Genomic DNA, 22,339 nt, shown 5'->3' with positions numbered 1-22,339 from the left:
CTTTCTTTATTCACGGTAACTTCTACTTGGCATTTACACCAAATGACAATATCCACAATCTAGCCAGTTGGCCAAGTAAGTGTAAGATAACGCTTTGTGAGAAATATCATTGAATGACTCTATCCCTGGCACTTGAATAATCATGAAAGCTGGGAAACCTGCACTGTTTGCTGGCTCATGAAAACTGCAGCCGGACTCTCGCTCGTATCTGCGAGCAGAGTCTTTGAAATGATTAGTCAAAGGATTTTTCCGCCCGTGCCTTGGTCAGTCCATGTTACGCAAGATGGGAAATTCCCTGGGGATGATGGGGATCAGTTACTGAACATTCACGTCACATAACCGGGTGTAATTTTCCACTGTTGGCTGTAATTGCGCTTTGAAAACACCTTAAATTGGGAACAAATACTTTGATAAATCCCATGGGGACAAAACAAGGCTCCACCAGTGAAAATTGGCAGTGCCTCATAAAGCACGGCTTACGTTCCTGCTGCTCAGTGGCTCAAAAGATTGTGCTTCCTATCAGTATTTGAGATTTAGATTTGAGATACAGGAGATCAGCATCGTATCACTGTGATGTCGTTGAGCCAGATGTTGGAGATGCATCTGCTCAACATCTTGTTAAGTATCATTTTGAATTCATAATACTCCCTCTCCTTCTGTCACCCCCCCTTCCCTACTTTCTCTCTCCCCCTCTCTCTTTCTCTGCTTCCAAGACTCATGGCTGTGGAGGATGAGATAAGAGGAGGAGCCATCCTTGAGCCAAAAACCAGGATTTTCGCTGATCAGGTCTGTGAGATTGCTTCTTCTGTCGTCGAGTTCGTACGGTGGCCCGTGCTATCTTCTTTCTCCATCCTACCTCTCTTTCCCCCCCTGTTATTGATATGATTTCGTTTGCTGTGTGTATGTGGTCCCTCTGATCTGCCTCTGCCTTGCCCTGTCCCTGACCTGTCCTGTTTGGGTTTGACTGCCATTCGTCTGCCAACATACGTGGGGGCTTTGAAGATGAAAGATGAAAGAATGCTGTTGTTTGTATTCTTAAGCTCAAGCTATCAAGATGTCTGACTCTAGCTGGGTTTGTGAACGTATCTGGGTTTGTGGTGATGTTGCCAGTTTTGTAGTTGCTTCTGTGAAACCTTTCTGCCGAGCATGTTGGGGTTAAAACTCCTGGTGGCTCCCTTTCGCACAGATTACTGAACAGCTGAAGCTCACGTCTTACTGTATTGTACGCTGCGTGATGGTGGTGCTGTGTCTTCGGGAGCTCTACTTCCTCAGTGCTTCTCATTTCATGCCCCAAACCCACCCCCTTCCTTATCCTGCCATCCTGTCAAATTGAGCAAGCCCACCTTCAAGCATGAGTCATATGAGTTGATATATATATATAACTCAAATGTAGAAATATTATTGGAACATGATCTTTGCTGTGTTGTTATCTTTAATGCTGTGACCTGTACAAGTTTTGCTGATTTAATTAAATGTAATGTATAGCTTGTAAATTTGCCTCAGGGATCAATGGAATCACCTCAAGGAGATTACATTATAATTTGTCAACTTATCTCTCTTATAAATTAGATTCTATAGTAAATTTATCAATTAAGTGTAGCTGAGTAATATATATTAATACCTTATATGAAGTTGTATGACATGGTACATGCGTAGAACTTACCTTTTACACTTATTTACTTTGCAAGATTCAAGTTTCAAGAGTGTTTCTTGTCATTTCGGATGCTATTTACAGAAGTACACAGGCTCAAATGAAATGTTTCTCAGCAGCCTCTATAGTGCAATAAAAATAAAATGCAATATTAGGTGTAAACAATCATATTCATTCAGTTAGCGGCAGTTCTTTCACAGAGAGGGATTAAATTAGATGAGATTTGAGACCAAGTAGGCTAATTCAGCCCCATAAAGGGCCCAGGAAATTTAAAAGTTGTTTTGTTACCATGCAGAATACTTTATATGTTAAATGTAATGGCGTGTGAAAAAGTAAAGATATTTTTTCATTGTAGTAGGTAAGTAAGTAAAATGTATTTCTAAAGCAAATTTCACAGATAAAAATCTCAAAGTTCTGGCTTCAGCTGCTGTAGCAGTCATTGTCACGTCTGACACTGATTTGTATGGTTTCTGTGTTTCTATGTCTAACGTAGCCGTGGCTTCACCCATGAACTCTGGTGTGACTCACGTAACCTGGAAATTATACCATGAAAAATATGAAGAATTGCAAATGTTGTGTCCCATTTGCAGCATACTCATTTGTGGAGCACTGAAATTGTCAAAATAAAAAAAAATAAAAACATAATTTATTAGTTTCCAAAAAGACATGAAATACACGAGAATATATTAAAAATAATTGGAGGATTGTGAGGTAGAAAATTTCATGAATTCTCAAATTTTAGTAATTTAACACAAGAGTTTTGTTGCTAATCCAACATGATAAGAACTATATAAGGCATTACAATTTCAGGTGCTGTACATATAAATTTAAATGCATTAAATTCTATTCTGATCATTGAATGAAGGAATAACTCTTTACTTGCCAATTTCCAAGTAATTTCCTTTCAATCAGTAACCCAACTTGACATGTTCCTTCATTCATTAGGTCATACTTTTGAATTGTCACTCATTTAACTGCATGAAAAATTATTTTTAAAAAATGCCTCATTGTAGGTTTCTAGTTGACCTTTCGAGGTGCAGAGAGTTGAAAATAATAATAAATTAATAATATGCCAAAAGAGAAGAGCTGACAGACGCTCCGAGTGTCACTCTGGTGGTCATGATTACAGCTGATGTGACCATTATATGTTCTGAGAATGTACTGTATACAGCACAGTATTTCACTGTCTATATGGATTTATAAACCTGTGAGTTTGGACTGGTGTTGGAGAAGTTATGTTTCATATAAACCAAATTTGGTGCCAGATGGATAACACTATTTAGAATTTGATTTACTGCAGATTTTTTAAAATATTAAGAAGGAAAACAAAGAAAGAAAAACCCAGGACTTTTAGGAGCACAATGAATCATGATAAGTCATGGTCTCTGTCAGCAGAAAAGATGTATATTATATTTCTGTAATCACAAGAAAAGTTTTCTTACAACTACAGAATTACAATCAAGCTGCAAAAGAGAAAAAAAAGGAAAGAAATAAAAAATATGCAAACGTATTCATGTATTCAGCTCATTCAAATTTAAAAATTCTAATTTATCCTTATATTTAAACATTTACAGCGCTGCAAAAAAGTATCTATGCCCTTCTTAATTTCTTTTTTTTGTCACACTTACATATTTCAGCGAATCATATATTAGAATGCAATAGAATAGAATAGCCCTTTATTGTCATTGTACAACGAAATTATGGCTGCTCCATGGCAACTGTGCAGGAATAATATATAAATAGTAAGACAACCGGAATAAATAACAAACAGGTGAAATCTTTCCAAACTACAGGAATTTATATACAAAGTGCTTGGAAGTAGTGCAGAGGACTTGAGTATAAGTACATATGTGAGTGGCCTGAGTGATGGGGGTTACTCAGACCATGGCTCACCGTGGGGTGTGGGGGGGATAGTGTTTGTTGACAGGGGAAGAGGCTGTTTCGTGGTCTGGACGTGTAGTACTGACCAGTGAGCAGCGGGTCAAACAGGTGGTGGGTGGGGTGCAAGGAGTCACCTGTGATGGCCCTGGTTTACCTGAGGCAGGAGGATCTGGCGATGGCCTCCAGGGGTAGTAGAGGGCAGCCAATGATTTTTGGGGGGGCGGTGTTAATAACCCTCTGCACAGCCTGCCTGTTCTCAGTCATGGCCCCTGTATACCAAACACCCAGGCAGGAGGAGAGGGTCCAGGTGAGATCAGCAGAGATGTGGGTGCCCAGGAGAATAATTCCAGCTGTTCTCCATTTATAATCAGGGGCAAGTGGACCTGTCTGTGCCTCCTGTCCATTATGAGTCCTTTGGTTTTAAGGACATTCAGCTTCAAGTTCTCTAACTCTGCCCTGTACGCTGTCTCATCTGTATCAGAGATGAGCCCAACCACAGCGTCATCAGCATACTTGACGATGACATTGGTTGGGTCAGTTTGGTGTACAGTCATAGGTGTACACAGGGTGTACGTGTACACCTAGGTGTACACCTATGGGCTGAGAGCTGGTGCTGAGTGACAGTGAGAGCAGAGGTGGTGGCTGAGTCTAAACCTAATAACTTGTTGTCCCATCCATGGCAGCAAGAACTCCAATGTGATAACTGATAATGAGTCTTTCACATCACTTGGAGGAAGTTTGGTCCACTGTTCTTTGCAGAATTGTTTTAATTGAGCCACAATGGGGGGTGTCCAGCACGAATGGACTGTGCACGGACATAACAAAGTATCTCAATCTGATTTAAGTTCTGACTTTGACTAGGCAAACTCCAAACCTTTTGGGATAATTTTCCTGTTGCATAACCCAAGTGTGTTTGAGTTTCAGGGCCTGAACTTACCAATGCGAGTCACAACTTCCAAAACGTTAAACTTTTGTCTCGTCAGTCTACAGAATATTTCCCCAAAAGTCTTCTTTTTGGTCAGCAGTGGTTTTTTCCTTGGAATTCTCCCATTTTTGTCCAGTTTCTTGCTTATTGTTGAATCATTGCCTCAACTGAGGCAAGTGAGGCCTGCAGTTCTTCACATGTTGTTCTGGGTCCTCCTGAATGAGTCATCACACTCTTGGAGTAATTTTAGAAGGCCAGACACTACGGCAAGGCTCTCCACTGTTCCAAAAATGATGTATTTGTGGATAATGACTCTCACCATGGTTCACTGACAAAAATATTGGGTCAGGCCTTTTAATCTTTAAATTCAGGCGTTTACAGTCGCATTTTAATGGGTGTATAAAATCAAATGCAGTGTGCCTTTGAAAATACTTGTAAAACAATGGGTCGTTCTAAAGAGCTCACTGAGTCTGAGCGTCAGTTCATGAATTTTCTTCCCTTCTAAATATTCCAAAATTAACTGTAAGTGGTATTATTACAAAGCTGAAGTGTTTAGGAACAACAGCAACTCAGGTAAAAAGTATCGGTGTAAAGTTACAGAGTGGGATTGACAAGTGCTGAGGTCCACAGTGTGTAAAAGTTGCCTGCACTAACTGCAGAGCTCCAGACCTTCTCTGACATTAACATCAGCATGAAAAATGTGAGCCAGGAGCTTCATGAGATGAGTTTTTACGTCCAAGCAACTCCTGTAGATATAGCTGACCCAGTAATTTTGTCAATTTAGTGTATCTGTAAAGTTAAACCATTCGGACAGCATTAATGTTTTCAGCTACAAGCTAATGTCAGCATATCAGTGATGATTATAATAATAAAGCTATGCTGGGGTGATGATTTCTTTCTTCATCGTGTTAGCGTGTGTTATGTAAATGAAAGATGAGGAAAGTTTAATCTGATAAATTATGTAATATCCAGGTTTCTATTGTACCTTTGTAGTTTCAAAGATGATAATCCCCCAGTTTATGTTAATGTGCTGTACATGGCTGAAACCTGGGAAAATGTGATGTGACAAGGAAGATACTGCTGCAATGTTCCTTTAATGTGCACCGCTCGAAGCTAAAACAGCCATTACTGTGAGTGAGCATTTTGTTGGGCTGTTTTGTCAGAAGTTAGTGTTTAGTTTTCTATTTCAGCTTTAGGCACTCGTGCTTGTCACCTCAGCATTTAAGATGAGCAGACAGTTCAGTCCAGTGTGATAACTTTCACTTTTAATGTGTGGCGCACACGCAGCAGCTGAGAGTGTGGGGTGGGAGAGTAAATTAATAGGGAGTGAGAAGGGGGATGAGCCATGGTGCTGTTGTTTCCTCAGGCCACTGCTACCATCTTCCAAAACAACACTCCACACTTAATTAGACCTCACATAATATCACAGGTGCAGAATGCCATAATCCTTTCCACAAGAGTGTCCTAATGCCTACAAGAAGAAAAGGAAAAAAAACACTCCAAGAAGATTTGATTTAAACAATCGAGAGATTCCTCTCTCTCTCTTTTTTTAATCTTACACTTAACACACATTTTAAATGCTTTTTTTTTTGCGTAATGTAAACAGTGACTTTAAATTTTAGGTCCTTTTTTGCGCCTGTGCAGTGGTTACTGCTAGGAAGCTCACAACTCTTTTGTCAGTTTTAACAAAAATCAAATTAATTCATAATGAAATTGAACATTGAGTCAGTTATAATGTTTTTATTTGTGGGTAAATCTCCTCCATAAGCATGCATTGGGACACAGAGCTGCCCTGAAACAATAAAGAGAAGACGATTCAGCTGTAAGGTAAAGTAAAGCAGTTAGGGAACAGCAAACAGGGAACTAAAACACTGCAACACATGTGAAGGGAAAACACATTTTTAGAACCTGAAAGTATTCCACGTGTAACTCCACCTGGAAAAGCCACACCCATTAAGGTTATTACCTTAATTTACAGAGGTAATAACATTGTCTTGTAACTTGAAACATTCACAGTTTGTCTTTGACAGTGTTGGACTGATCATTTGTAGATTTGTCAGGTTTTTCTAAACCTTTCTTTTGATCAGTTATCAGCATTCAAAGAGAAAAATACTTCCTGAGGTTGTAGTTACATTAATCACATCAGTGTCTCCTTCATTTAAGATTTATTTCCTTTCCCTGTGCTCATTTCTTGCAACTTTGAGTTTCAGCGAGGTGTGTGTGTGTGTGTGTGTGTGTGTGTGTGTGTGTGTGTGTGTGTGTGTGTGTGTGTGTGTGTGTGTTAGAGTAAATTTGTTTAAAAAAGTATATTCTTGGTTGCTTCTGTGTTTTTTTGCATATGGTGTTGATGTAACTGGTTCTTTCTGGGTTTTCAAAGTGTGTATATATTTCATAAATTTGATAACTGCATGTTTGATATAAGCATGTTCTTTATGCTGTCTTCTTACCTTTCTGAACCAGGAAACATGAAACATTCGGCTGCTTTCAGATGCAGATGGCGTTTGCGGAGCACGATTTAACGCCTTTTTCTTTCTTATCCTACAAGCATGATTTCTGTTAATGATACACTGCATGGCATGCTGCTCTAATGCTTTCAGGCTGTTGTGTGTCTGACACTGCTGTGTGTCTCTGGTTGCCATTATATATGTAAATATGCCTTAGGAAGCATTTTATATGTATATTTATGTTCTTGTTCTCTGTTCATGTTGTGTTGTGCACCTTGTATGTATTGTTTGGGTGGCTGTTGATTTCCTCTACCCTCACCGTCCTTCTGGACCCTACCCACTTGCGCACAAGTCGTCCCTCATTTTATTTATTTTCGCAATCAGTTTTCTCTTCCTGCCTCCTGCTTTTAGTCCTCCTCTGCTTTCCTTTTTCCTCTCATCTCCTCTCCTCTCGTTTCCTCTCCTCTCCTCCTATGTTGATGAGATACGGTGATTTCTCTTAGGGGAGGCGTCAGTCCATCCTAGTGCAGCCCCGTCTTGCGCCTGTCCCACCCCGAGTATCCAGGTAATAAACAAGCCGGCAAACTCTCACTCTCCATCCATAACTGCTGCCTCTTTTCCACTTCTACTGTTCTCTATGTGCGTCCCTGTCCTTATACAGCATCCTGTGAACTCACTGCAGGCCCACACACTGACAGGCCCACTTTGCTCTCCCATTTATCTTCTCATAAAAAGGAGGACTGTCACAGAATGTCTGGACAGAGATGACTGATGTTTCGTAGGGGCACACCTGTGTGTTAGGGTGACAACAAAATAATGTCAAATTTTTAAAAGTGAGCAAAACAACTCGGCAGTTAGTCGTGTTCATCTAAATCTTATCTGCACTCTCCTGCCCATAAATCATGTACTGCAATATCAGTAACTGCACACAGTACCAGGCTGACCTGTGAACATTATGCCTCATGATAATATGTCCTAGAGAGGCAGAATTTTAAATGTGGCTCAATAAAAAATTGATAGGAACACACCATCCTGAGCAGAGGGCATGCTTTAAAAAAACAAAAGGATATCTTTTATTGATAAGACAAACTGAGGGCTTTCATGACCACTGTGTGAATTAGCTGTTCCAGTCATCAGGCAGAGTGGCTCGCTTGTGTTCAGCTAACTTAACGTCTTAGTCCAGTTACACTTGAAGGTGATGTTCTAAGCAGTAACACACAGCTGAAGCTCTTAAAGTCGGGAATGATCATGACTCTATTCAGCAGGTTTTCAAAATTTAATTAAAACACCCAAAATGTTTTTTGGCAGAAAACCAGTTCCAGCTAAAAGCTTAGATTTTATTGTCTCTGTTCAAAAGCTTCAAATTACTGTTGGTGAAACAGAAAATCAATTTGATTTTAAAACGAGTCCAGTTGTGAAGGATTCGGTTTGAACATGAAATTGTATTCATAAATTTAATAACTATTCATTTTGAATTGGCTACTGCTCCAATTTGTACATCCGATTGGCTCTTTTTGCAAGGCTGCACTGCGTCCACCTACCAATATAAGAAAAATTTCATTAAGTGATGGTCTTATATGATTAATACTTTAACCTAAAGGATAACACATGCTTATGAAATCTCCAGTGACAATGTGAAGTCTGCAGCCTCACGTTCTCTGCTGCAGGGATAAAGGCTGGGTTTTTTAGGCCAACTGAAAAAAACAGCAAAAATTAAAGTTTTTAATACTCACATTTTGTTGTGCAAGATAATATCAACATATTTATACTGCTTTTGTGATTTTTGTAAGTATATGTAATCACAGCGGTATAGGCATTTGTTAGCAAATGTTGTCTTTGGGGCAAATAAAGGCTTCAGGGGTATTTACTTATATATTTATGGTACAGGGTAAAAGTCGTGAGCCAGCTTGCATTTCTTTAAATTTTGTTATGAAAATAGGAAAAGGATGCAGTGTGTGACAGGATAAAGGACCCACACATGCAGTGATGTATTGATACATGCAAAGATACATGGAAATTCAATAAGTAAGGCAGAAATAACTGTGCAATTCTAAAAAGCTTCAGAGTCAAAATGACCACCTTTATTTTTTAGCACAGCCTAAAGCTCTAGCACAGCTTTGAGGTAATGTTGTTGTCATCTCTTTAAGCAGTCTGCAGGAATAGTTCTGCAAGCTTCTTGAAGGACATTCAAAGGCCTTCTTTGGATGTTGGCTGCCTTTTCTTCTGTTCTCTGTTAAGATGACCCCAAACTGCTTCAATAATTTTGAGGTTCAGTCTCTGGGGAGGCCAGTCCATGACTGATACTTTTCCACTAACGAGGGGTGGCTCAAGCCTTTTGTAGCAATATTAATATCAAGAATACATAAACAGAGGCACAGTCGAATGAGAACAAAGAAATGCAGAAATTCTAACTATAACTCATTCCCGTGAAACTATGTGAAAATGCTGTGGGGGATTTTTGTTGCAGTGACCAGCTAGAACAACTGACAGCAAGGTACTGCAGTTTAAAAAAGATTTTTTACCATACCATCACACGTTGTTAGCATTTTATCCTTATATGATTTGAGAAGCAGGTTTTCACAATGTTTTCTAATGAGAAACCTGTGCTCACTATATTCCTTCATTAGCTTTTTTCATGAAAAACTACTTTATTTTGCTGCATTTTCCTGCTATTAACAACTTTACTTACACTTGAGGCACCTATAGTAGAATTGCAAAGGTCTATTTATTAGCTACAACACTGCTAACATTTCATTAGTTTGCAAACAAAGGCAAACATCCAAAAGCTAGCAGAACAGGGTGTTTTCATTGCTTTCATTTCATTACTTTTAGAACTTTCTTCTGAGACATGGTTTACATTTTAATCCAAGCCATAATCTTGCCTTGGAATAGAATGTAAATCAACCTCACCAACTAGTTTTGCTGCTCAAACCTAACCAACCTGCAAGCTGAGAATAACATAAAAGAAAGGAAATATTGCTGTCAGAAGGGAGCCCTGAAGGCAAACCTGTCCTGCTGCCGATTTATGCTGAAAGATGTATTTTATTTGTATGTGTTTTTACATGCACAGCTGCAGCTTTAAATTCTCTTTACTCTGACAGATGACAAAATGTGTCATTTTTACACAGCGCCATGATTGGCACTGTGTGAAGTGAGCTTCTCTTCCACAACACACACACATAAAAATGACATTTTCTTTGTTTTGTCAGGCTGAATGAGGAGGTAACCCGCTGTGCTTTTTATTGTCACCCTTCCAACACACTAACGTGTCTCCTTTTATCCACTGCTAACTTGGAAATATTCTGTGATAGACCTCCTGGATGTTTACTTGAATTAGATGAGACAGAACTGAGACTGCTTTTTCTCTTTATGTTGACAAATAAGCATTCGACATCCCCTGACAAAAATGTAAAGAAATACTGCCGTAGCTTTTTTAATATCATTTCAAATTCTCTGTGTGTGACTGTTGTTGCTCTCTGCAGATGAAAATGTCATCGCTTGTTCACACATAAGATTCAGTCACAACCAGCAATCCACAGACATGCCAACATTATTATGCACAAATTAATTTCAAGTCATATACGGAGAACTCTCTACTTTGCATTGAATCAGCTGCTGAAATGCAGAGAAATTCAGCAATCAATGGAAATCATTGATTTTTACTCTCTGCTGCTTTTAATATGTTGGCATTTGCAAAATTCCACTTCTCATTACATACAACGGTAATTTTTCTTTGGCTTTAATTAAACTAAAGTCAGTTTTAAGGAAGTATTTCCATAATTATCAGCTACTTACAAACAGCATACGTTTCATATCTTCTTAACGTTCTTTTGATGATGTTTTTAGTCAATAGAAGTTGACTAACAGATATCTAAAAGTATCTTTAAAACAACTTTGAATGCAAAGAAATTGTAGAAGTAGCTGCAATAATTCCAGACTTTAGATTTGTTAGCAAGAAACTGAATATTTGCAACTGTTTTCAGCTTACAAAAGCAGACTGAAAACACGGCTTCTCAAGGCTTTACCATTCTTGCTTATAAATCAGTCTGAAAGTAAATGAAATATTAGTGTTATTCTCTTTTATTGCCTTTTTTTTCTTCAAACGTGCCATATTTTAGCACCACTTTAAATTCACATTTTCCATTCAGATTTCCATCCCTCCTGCCACGCCCTATGACAAACGACACGATTTATGTGAAATCTCCGTATCTGACCCAGTCCTTCCCTGAAGAACACTGATTATTGTGCACATGTTTTGTGTTGTGTTCTGTGTCTTTCAGTGAATCCGTGTTTTTCCTGATATGTATGTGTTTCTGTATGTGTTTGGCACCTGGGCGTATTGTTTGTCCGAATGGTGGCGTAGGTCAGCTGTTATTGTGCGTCTTTTTATGTGCGACATGCATACCGTGTTCTTGCTTTTTGCTGTTTTCTTTTTGTACTTTCTATCAAAGCAGAAGCTCAATACCCATCAAGCTAGGCTTTTCAAGACTTGCAGGCCTCTTTTTACGTTTTTTTACCCATATATAGAGTGATAAAACCAACACGTACAGCAGGTATTTAGTCTGAAATGTGAAGGTGAGAAAGATTTCACAGTTTGTTGTAGACATTCACGTTCCAAATTGGAGTGATTGGAGATTGGAGGAGATGGGTAAGAATTTGTGTGTGCGTGTGTGTGTGATAATTTATTTTCTGCATCATTTACAGTACACTTAACATTTCCACTAAGTGTTTTGTGTTTCTGTCTCCAATACTGCAATTTTCATTAGCATACAAAGACACACACTCACACCAAGCTGTAATTGAATGCACCACGTAATCAAACACTACAGCCCACAAAGTGAAGCAAGTTTGGTAAGTTAAAAAGGATGTCAGTAAACATTTTGCCATGTCTTTGTTCAGCTGCCTGATTTCCCAGTTTAATAGGCATGTGTACTGGACTACACATGGATATTAAACAACACTGTTGGTTGTGTTGGAGACTAATAAAACAAGTGCTATAGTGGAGTCATGTTACTGGCATCCTGTAACTGTCTGTAACCATAGTAGAGTTTAGCTGTTCATAGCACCAGTTAGCAACTGAAAGTGTTTGCATTCATTTTGGTTCTGATTGAGAAGAGAAAAGGCCCGCCAATTCACATCTAATTCTGGGGTAATTTTTTTTTTTATTATTATTTCTTCTTTTTACTCTTTTTAACTGAAATGGAGACACCTCACAGCGGACACACCCATCAGACACAGTTTAAGCGAAGATTATTTGCTTTTGATGCTTTTGATTCATTTTCTCTACTGGATGCAGACCAAACTATCTCTCCTCCTTCCTGTCTTCCCCTCTACAGCACTTCATCCCATTCACATTACAGTGTTTCATACTTCTTGTGTGTGAGCATTAAAGTGGTTTTTACTGTCACATGTATAATATGTGAACATTTTCCTGTTTGATATAAAGTTAAATTACTGCACAGATCTTCGAGCTCTTTTAGATGCTTGCTGCACTCGTCCTACACTGTCACTGAATCTTTGTAATTATGTCTAGACACCACACAGCAAATGTGTCAGGCACCATAAATCGAGTGCAATTATTTCAAGAGGTTTCTACCCAGGTCTGATGTTAAAACTGTGAATTCCAGCTTTCAAAATGCTTCTGTATTCAAATCATCTTGAAGTCGTGCATTGTTACATTAAGCAGCAGTATGAATAGAGTCATCATAGTTGTCTATTGGCATAATAACCCAATTGTTTTCTCTTCCCACTGCTCTTAGACATCAGTGAACAAGACTGGAAGTGAAGGCTTGCAAACAGACCTTGATATAAACTAATAAAACTCTAGTATTGCATTGCTGTTATTTCGCTCTAATGTAAGTAAAAAACAAAAGTAAAACCAAACTTTGTTTGAATGTCTAATCAAAAGCTCCAACCCAGGAGGAACATCCCGCTGCAGTGATCAGTGGCTTTGGGTTGGATGTTTTGGTTGGTGAATTTGACAGAGGTTTGGATTTCATGTCAGACTCTTTAAGACTTGCTTTTTAAAGTTGCTGCTGACCTCTATGTGTCTTGACAGTTTTGCATGTTTTGCGTAACATGTTATGCTACAGCGAGTGCTGTTAAGCTTACTTTCAAGCCATAAGACTAGCGCTCTTTTTCAGTCTGTAATTTAAAATATTTTCAGCTGCTCAAGCACGCGCTTTTACTTTGAAAATTAGTGGTTATTGAGCATTATTTGTACTCACTGTCAGAAGATGACTCAATTGACTTCTTGCCTTTGCCTGACACCTGACAAACACCTACTCATGCCAAGAGGATCAGGATCCTTTGACCTCAAGATTTTTAATTCCCCTTCATCTCCTCTTTACCTGTGTCCCTTTTCTTGTGCTACCATTTCTATTGGTGTGCGTCACGCATCAACCTCGTAACTCATTGGGCTCTTTCTCTCCTCTCTCTGTGTCTCTCCTTCTTTATGTGTGTTTCTTCCAATCCCTTGTCACGCGTCTGTTATTTTCCAAATGCACCTTCGCTTTGCTTTGACCATTGCCTTTACATGTATCCATTCCATCTGGTTATTTCTGTTTTTCGCTGTTGATGTTTTTCCCTTCAAATCATGTCCTTCTCTGGTGATTTTTCTCTTTTATCCTCTTTCCATCCTTATCTCACTGCTATTCCTTTCTCCCACACTTTCACACCTCTTCAACGTGTATTTTTTCCCTTTACATGTCTGCCTTGATTGGACATCTCCTATTGCAACTCCTCACATCCCTCCCATCTTTCATTGAATGGCCTCTCTCCTACGACCATTTCTCCCTGCTCCCACTCCTCTTTCCCCTCCCTTCTCTCTCTATCTCGCTAGGAGGACCAGCTTTCCTCCCTGGGTTCTGCAGACCCCGGTGTGAAAACTGAAGGTGGAGGGGGAGGTGGAGGAGGTGGAGCAGTAACCAACGATCAAGGCCTCAGAGTCTCTTCCTCGGGCATTTCCTCTGTCAGCTCGCCCCACAATGGAGTCCTCCCTCAAACCATAGATCCTCCCTCTCTACCCGCTCCTCATCAACATCCTAGTCAGAATGGAGAGCTCCGTGGCAGCCAAACATCTTCCCCAATGACAACCTCACAGACAACTGGAACTACAGCAGCAGCAACTACAGGCATAGCAGAAGAAGGGGGAGTAGGTCAAACACAGCACTGAGCCAAATCAGAGAGAGATGACCCAAAGGAAAACACCACCCCTGCCCTTTCCCCATTTAGCAAGACAGTTCTTTGAAAAGAAATCACCTTTTATGTTCTTATTGCCCAGGCAAGAGAGAGAAGAAAAGCGAGCAGGAGACGAGTAGTAATCATACAGCTACTGTACAGTGCTTAACACATTAACACACAACATAAAGGGCTCTTCAATGGACATTTGTTCTCTTGATGCTCACATGGAGCTTCAGATAGTATCAGTCTTGCAGGACAAGACAATGATACCTTACGTACTTTGAATCTGTCAAACAAAGCATTAACATGCATACCAAGATATGTGAATATGTGCTCCGTGCACTCATCGCCTGTCTTTGATTCCACTAGAAACAAACATGTAAGGATCAAGAACTATAGAATGTCTTGCACCCCAAAGACTTCATAGTAGCCATTAGCAAAGAAGTGCTAGAAGCTAGAAGCTAGCTTACAGTAACCCTTGACTCCCATGGATGTAGATGCATTAATATATCCTGAACACGCCAGGCTACAGTTTGTTTTAGTAGGAATGTGGCAGTGTGGTCTGGCTTTCATAGTGCCTTTGAGTGTTTTTCCAACAGGGTTTTACAATACAGTTAACAGACGGCGATCAAGTTGGCTTTGCAAGTAAGGGAAACAATATATGGGCCGAAAACAGAGATTCAAAGACACAAGATCAAGCATCGTAGCGGTTTGAGTGATGAGAGACATTTCTGGGAACTTCTTTCTTCTTTTCAATCTAAGGGACGTCTTGTTTTTGGACTGAGCTCGTGCAGTTTTTCTCTTCTCAATCTCAGAACCGATTTGTGATAAACTGGTGCTAAACAGAAACAAATGGTGCCATTTTCCAAGTCAGCTGTCTGTGTCTGCCATAGCACTGCCTCTTTCATGGTTCACTCACTGTCTTTTCTCTCTCTCTCTTCTGCAGTTTGTCTTTGACAGGACTTTTTTTTCCCCTCCCAATATGTTCCGTGTGCGTCCGTCTTTGTTCTTTGTGCATCATGCTGTGTTATGCTTAAACGGGGGTGTTGGGGTTTCCATATCTGTTTTTGTTTTTTTTGCACTCCTCCAATCTCTGACTTTAATCACATTTAATAAAAGCAGCTCCCAGGCTCAGAATTGATGGATCAACTATTGCACTTTTGCCTCCAAAGGCTATCTGTAGTTTACAACTAGCACTAGTAATTTTAATACTTTGAAAGACAGGGATGAATGAAGTGTATTCAGTGTTTGTTTGTTTTTCTTTCACTTAAATTATGTTGATTCTTTGTGTTTTTCTAGAAGATGATTATTTTGCTTATTTCAGACACAGCCTTTAATAATTTATCTTGCAATTTTCACCAAAACAAATAAATAGTAAAAACAGGTTTGTAGTTGGTTTGAGCATACACTACATTTTACCCCATTTTTACTTTCAAATTTGCCAAACACAAAGAGGATTTTGTTTCCTTACAAATATCTGTGAAAAGACCATTTCTAGGTTTGCTAAGCCTGCCGTTAAGTGCCTGGGATAGATGCATTGAGTATCCTTTGGCCAGTAGACTAGCTAGTCATCAACCAAATGCACCTTATAAAGCCTTGCGTAACACAATAAAATAAATTATATCCCTGATTCTACAAATTATTATATATTATATTATCTTATATATTACTGTGTGTAGTTTGCTTAACTTGAGGTTTCTTTTTTTAAATGAAAAGAGACCTGTTGTTGAAAACAAAGCAAAAAAAAATAAAAATTTAGAGAATTGTTTGATGTACTTTGCAAATGAACTCATGATTTGATTTCTCATGTGTCCAATGCTGAAAACACATCTTTGAAATGTTTGCAACATGTATCCATATTCCTTCATTTTGTGTATGAACTGTCTGCTGTAAGGTTTGTCTCGATGTGAATTTGTTTTTGTCTTTGTAGCCTCACACACCGGTGTCGCTCTGCAACAACTTGGCTTGTTTTAAAGTTCAAGAAGTGTTTCACATCAGCCATTTTTCACTTTAGACAGACCACAACATTTTTGTTTTTGCCGTGTCAAAGGTCAAAATGGCCTGCAGTGGTTAAGCTTAGATTAGACTTCTAATGATAGTGAATGTTGAACCACCAAATGTTTATAATGCTAGCAGTCTTATGCAGGGAAAGATTGTCTATTTAGGGCTACTTCTTTCTTGTGAATTTACTTGTGTGGTGAATGTTGGATTCAAAGCGGGCTAGGTTATGAACATCAGTGTCTTTTCTGAGACGTGATATGATCCGTGATTGAGAAATTAACATTGCTGTGAAAATACCTCAGTGACTCAGGTAAACAAGCAGTTGCCTCAGAGCTGAACACAAAAACTATAGAAAATAAAAAGAGACGAGTCCAGCTTTGGAAAGACTGCCACCATGCAGATACTCGGTCAATAGCTATGCTTTAATAGCACCTGATCAAGCACCCTCCCCCGTTTCTTCTCTCTCTCTGTCTCCCTTTTTTCTCCCCCAGCCACTCTCAAAGCTTCATCGAGGACAATGTGGAACCTAATTGGCTGATGCACCATCGGCAGTCTGCAGGGTGGCATGGCCAAATGTCCAGAGCCCTCTCTCGTGACGCGATTGGCTGACAAAGGGAGAACTTGGGGCACTGGTCCCATTCTCTTTGCTCAAAGGATGGTGCAGAGCCCCAGCGGACCATGTAAGGAAATGCTGGGTTTTTTTGGCTTTTTTGTTTTCACTTTACTGGGCCCTCTCTCTCTGATTTGATAACAGGATTTTTTTTTAATATGTTTGATGCCTCATGGTTGGATCTACATTTGACTTACAAACAAAAGGTAGGCTGGACAGATATTGTTGTTGTCAGCCTGCCGAGCATGCAAAGAACAGCTATGCAGTCTGATCAATCAGCAGAACGGAGGAACACAAAAGCCAAGGAAGGCGCGATGCTCAAAGTGAGAGAGAGGGGTGGGTAAGATGTATTTCAAAGGTGCTTGACTTCTCTTAAAATTTTCAGTCCAAGCTGATTTTCGTTCATAGCATTTATTTGCCTCTCTCTCTCTCTCTATCTCTCTTGTAGTCTTTTCAAATTACCCCTTGATTCCTCTTCATCTATTCACTCTTTATGCATCTAGGATTTTAAAAAGCATCATTTAACCACTTCAGTCTTACTTCGTTCTAGACACACTTGATCTTTTTCTCTCCTCGTAGTTTTTAGCTCTTCCGTTTGGATCTCGTTCAGCGTTTGATTTTAAAGGAACCTAAATATGCACAGCCTAATTCATAACGTAAAACCGCTTCTAAACAATACTCTTGCTTCAGTGAAGACTTTGAAAAGCCGGACAGAATGTTATTATTTATATTTCTATGATGAAACTGCTTATTCTTACAATTAAAGAAAAACTCTTCGTTTAAAATCTTCCGGAGGAGATATTTATTTCTTGATATAGATAGATGCCTCTATCTAATGGAAGTTCATAAATAACCCATTTTATATGAACCGAGTTTCTTACTGAGACAATCTTTTGGAAAGAAGAGTTGCCCCAAAAGACTGCAGCGAAAGGGATGAACTCGTGTTTCACCTACTCCCCTTACGACAGTTTGCACGTTGCTGGCACCTGATCCCTCCTTGCTCTTGGTTATTATTGTTCAAAAGCGAAATAAAGTGGACAGATGTCGCCATGGAGCTCTCCATATACGGACGATGTGAAAGTGATTGGATAAGGACATTCTTACAGCTATCGTTTTGTACTCCACTTCGACTACCTGTCTGTAGAGTTTTAACCAAGCAGAGGATGAACTCTTGGTTTCAGTGTGGCCACATTTCTGCAGTCAAATTGCTGTAAAACTCCCCGTTTTCTTTCTATGGATGGACTCCACTGACACCAATCTGAGTTGAAATCCCTGCCATTTCCACTTTTGACTGAAACGAGAGAGAGACATGTTAGAGGTCCTGCTGAAACGAGTGAATGTGTTTGTATATAAGTGTGTGTACTGGCTCAATCTTTGTGTATATACTGGATACATGTGTATATATGGTATGTCTATGTGTATATACAGTTTGTTTGTATATGCAGAGTGTACAGCTATTTTTTCCTCTAATGTTTCTCTCTCTTTCTATGAATAGGTCTTCTCAAGTTACCAATATTGAGGCATGGAAAGGTTTTTACATGTACTGACAGCTATCAGAGGCACTTTCTGTGCAGACTTAGAATATCAGCAAGGTCTGTCACTTCTAGCTGCATTCTTGAAGCTCTCATACAAGAAGTAACTCACGTAATATTAAGCTTGCACTCATTTTCTGACCAACTAAAAAAGCTTTTCTAAGTAGATTTGGGTGACCAAGCAATGTTTGTACATATATAGACTTAGACCTTTTTTGCCCCCCAGAAACCTCCATTTGCATTTCTTTAAAAATTCTCAACCTGTTTTGAGTTCTTGCGTATCTGGCGTTCACTTATATGTTTGCAGCGGTTGTCATTCAGAGCTATATATTTATTCAGACAACCCTTATATATTTCTTGAAATTTTGTTCCCCAAATTCTGCTTCTCATGGAACCGTCTAACCTTTTTGTGCGGCTAGACTGGCAAACCCTTCCATGAAAGTCTGCTGTCATTACTCACCATTGCTTGTTTTTGTATAGGTCCTTACTAAATAAGTGTGCCTCCTCCCCCTTATACTCTTACTAACCTTAGATCCGTTACCTCCGCTGATCGCTCATCTCCATTACCCTTTGACAAGCCATAGCCCCCACCCTCCCTGAAAGCTCCTCTATTGTTGTTTTGACAGGACAGACATTTGGGGATTTTCTGTATATTAATGGAAGAGTGGTGTTGAAGAGTGTATTGCAGTTGTATATGGATTTGTTATGAATGTGGATATTCTGATCATTGAATTATTATTGTAATAATGATAATAATTATTGCCTCTTTGATTTTGTTGATTAATTCCTTTGATCCAGTTGATGAAGATGCCATTGTTCCTTTTTTCCTTTCTCTTTTTTTTTTTTTGGAATACACCGAAATTTATATTTTTCGGGTGGGTGATTCTGGAGATAGAAATACGTAAATAAATTAATAAATAAACAAATAATTAAATTCTTAACTTTGTGTGGAAATGTGTGTTCTACCTTTCTGGACCAACTCTGGATGATTTCAGAGAATGTAGAAAGTAGAAAACTTTTTTCTTTATTTGCATATCCAAAGTTTAATCAACCTTATTCCTCTTTTTTTTTCAAATGCACATGAACAAGAGTTTTTGGGCCTTTTTGTTACTCTGATGACTCAGACACACTGGAGTCTGGTGTGTGTGTGTGTGTGTATATATATATATATACATACAGATAGCATTAGGTATACAGTGAGTTACCATGCACAAATGTACGTTTTTGAGCCATACTATAAAAATTGCATTAAACCTAAGTGGTACCTCTTGAGCTTTATAGTCAGGCCAATGCAAAAAGTTGTAATGTGAGTAAAAAAAATTCAGGATGCTGATAAAGCTTGTAGTTATTTGATTAACTGACGTGCTGGTACATGCAGCTTTAGCTCCTAGACCTCACATCTGCTAATTTAAGCAACTGAACTGGACTTTAAATACAGTCTATGCTTAAATCTCCTTTTTTTAATGGTCAGTAGGGGCAGTTCTCATGGTTGCAAAAAGTCTTGTTGTATGACTGTAGTAGAAAATGACCCTTCGCTTTTGATTTATGATGTCTGCAGACACTTTCCTGATGACTTTATGGTCTGGTATGCTAGTCTCAACGCTAATTTAACGCTGTGTCATTTTATAAATTATGGTTTAATTCAAGAGGAAATATGTAATAGTGTCTTTTAACTAGTATATGACTGACAAAGGGCTTACCTTCAAAATTCACTGCTGAGCATCAACCTATCGTTTATATACGATCTAGCAATAAATCTCGAGTCAGTCCCACTTACACCACCACCAACAATGTTTGATCATACACAGCTTGTAATATTCGACAGCCAACCTATTATTAATATTATTAACATATAGTAGCAGTTTCCCACAGCCTATGTCAATAATTAATTTTACATAAAAACTTCTGAATGAATGTACAGTTTGTAAAAGAGAGAAGTCACACATTTAATCTCATTTATTTAATTAATAAAATCAAAAACACTATACTTGACAACCTCTTGTAAAAATACTGTACATTAAAGATAGAAGGGTGTGTTCAGTGTACACACCCAAATGAAGTTGGTGATCAGTTCACAGTAAGAATTTGGTTGCATCACAGTGTTGTGAGTCTTCACTTGTGGTGGAGCAGATCATGCCCTCACACGCTCCTCAGACACGGTACTCAGAGTGAGGAGGGCAGGTAAGATTTGGGATCTGGGGATTCGACTGAATTTAGTAAGCTTGTAATTATTTTCATCCTCCTACACTTAATTGCCTGCAGTTCCTTCAGGGGTTTGCAATTTGTGACTTTGGACAGAAAGGAAGAAAAAGCACTTAAGCAGAGGGTTCATGATGTGTAAACTGAACAAACAGAGCGGAGAATTCCACCCCAACTTACCTGTAATTACTACTCTTGTAATTATTCTGCAGGCGACACTGAGAAATTAAAAAAACAAACAAAAAAACCCATGTGCTTGCAATAACTGTTCAAAATCTGTGTTTTTGAGAGACAGTTGGCTCTCTGTCACATTTCCACAGTAGGCAGATACATAAAAACTTAAAATTATGGAAATGTTTTATAGATGTGTGCAATAATCCATGAGCTTTATAGTCCTCTAGTGGCATCTACCTGAAATTACAAGAACAGAGGTGCATTCTAGTCTATTAATAAACCCAGTTTTTAAGCAGCATTTTTGATCAACATGGTGTAAGGATCAAAACATAAATTGTATGTAAATATTGTAGGTATTAGTGCCAATATGGGACAAAAACAAACATGAGGTTTTGCATATATATGGTAAATGGTAAATATATATATATAACATGACCTGTAATCCTGTAACTCATGCAGCGACGTAATTCCTAAATTGCCTAAAGGCATTTCATTTTTTCCTGGTAATGGAAATTACCAAACTGTCCTATAATAATCAGAGTGGAAGATAGATCACATTGTCCTATGCATGACCACACACTTCTGAGCGTATTCATAAAAACTGTGTGTGTAGTCTGTGTTGTGGTTTCAGATGATTTTTGTATTTTAGTGATTACATGTTACAGTTTTTATTCAATCGATTTGGCACAATTCTCACAGCAGAAAGGTCTTTCCCACCACTCAGAACAGTTAGGGCATTTTTCATAACACGGACTCACCTGTGCAAAATACACTCCAACAATCAAAAACATTTTCACATTTGTCAGAACACGAATAATCAGCCAATCACTTCAGCTCTAATGAATGAATTAAAACGTTTCAGAAACAAAAATGAAATGTAAAGTGTGTGTCTTTTTTTTTTTTTTTTACAAAACTGATGAAATGAAGAAAAGCATCAGAAAAAAATACAGTCTGAGAACATAGGACCAATTACTGTTTAGTCCAGTGAAGTCACGCTATACATTCAGCAACCACTTTATTAGGTACTTCTGTTTCACTGCCCATCACAGTAACCCAAATATCTAATCAGCCTTTCACATCAGCAGCAACTCAAATCATTTAGACATGCAGACATGGTCAAGACAGCCTGTCAAGTTTGAACAAGTTCAAGAGGACTGGCATGGTTCTTGATGTCAGATGGGCTGGTGTGAGTATTTCAGACATTGTTGATGTACTGGGATTTTCCAGCATGGCCATTTTCAGGGCTTACAGCTGATAAGAAGGTAACAGTAACTCAAATAACCACTAGTTACAAACAAGCTATGCAGAAGAGCATCTCTGAAAGCAAAACACATCCAACCTTGAAGCAGATGGACTACATGCGGCAGCTAAGAACAGGGAACTGAGGCTACGTTTTGCACAGACTCATCAAAATTAGACAACAGAAGATTGAAAAACGCGGTACTCAGATGGCGTCGAGTCACCAGATCTCAGTGCAGCAGAGCATCATTGGGATGAAATTTGGATAAGCAGCTGTGACACAAGACTGAAGGTATGTATATCTATTTGTTGCTTGTAAACCACTGAGAGTGTGTTACTGTATTTGGTCTTTCAGAAATATTTGAAAAAAGTTTGAAGTCATTTGGTTGAAAACGTTAATGCAATGCTGGGCAATTGAGACTCAATGTTAATAATCAATATAAAGACTCAAAAGGGGGTTTTGTTTTTTTCAGAGCAGAAAAACGAATTAATACATTTTTG

The 22,339-nt window shown here is 38.8% G+C and overlaps 1 protein-coding gene across 10 annotated transcripts in view; it reads left to right on the top strand.

Annotated features, from left to right (window-relative positions):
* The window catches only part of syngap1b (synaptic Ras GTPase activating protein 1b), a 175,285-nt gene extending 156,118 nt beyond the window's left edge, over window positions 1-19,167 (top strand). For 7 of the 10 annotated variants that reach the window (XM_005923696.3, XM_005923695.3, XM_005923694.3 and 4 more), the window contains 2 exons: window positions 714-786; window positions 13,743-16,693. In XM_005923696.3, the coding sequence (XP_005923758.1) occupies window positions 714-786; window positions 13,743-14,075 (406 nt within the window). In that variant the 3' untranslated portion in view covers window positions 14,076-16,693. Of the gene's footprint in view, window positions 1-713; window positions 787-7,404; window positions 7,467-13,742 lie in introns of all 10 variants that reach the window. The other 3 variants (XM_042221316.1, XM_042221317.1, XM_042221318.1) reach the window with 3 other exon arrangements.
* Window positions 19,168-22,339: the final 3,172 nt, after the last annotated feature.

This window comes from Haplochromis burtoni, unplaced genomic scaffold (genome assembly GCF_018398535.1).
Source record: "Haplochromis burtoni strain Fernald_Lab_line unplaced genomic scaffold, NCSU_Asbu1 Contig_64, whole genome shotgun sequence".
In the NCBI taxonomy this organism is placed as follows: domain Eukaryota; kingdom Metazoa; phylum Chordata; class Actinopteri; order Cichliformes; family Cichlidae; genus Haplochromis; species Haplochromis burtoni.
Note: the sequence above shows the minus strand (reverse complement) of the source record. Positions and strands in the feature narration are given on the sequence as shown.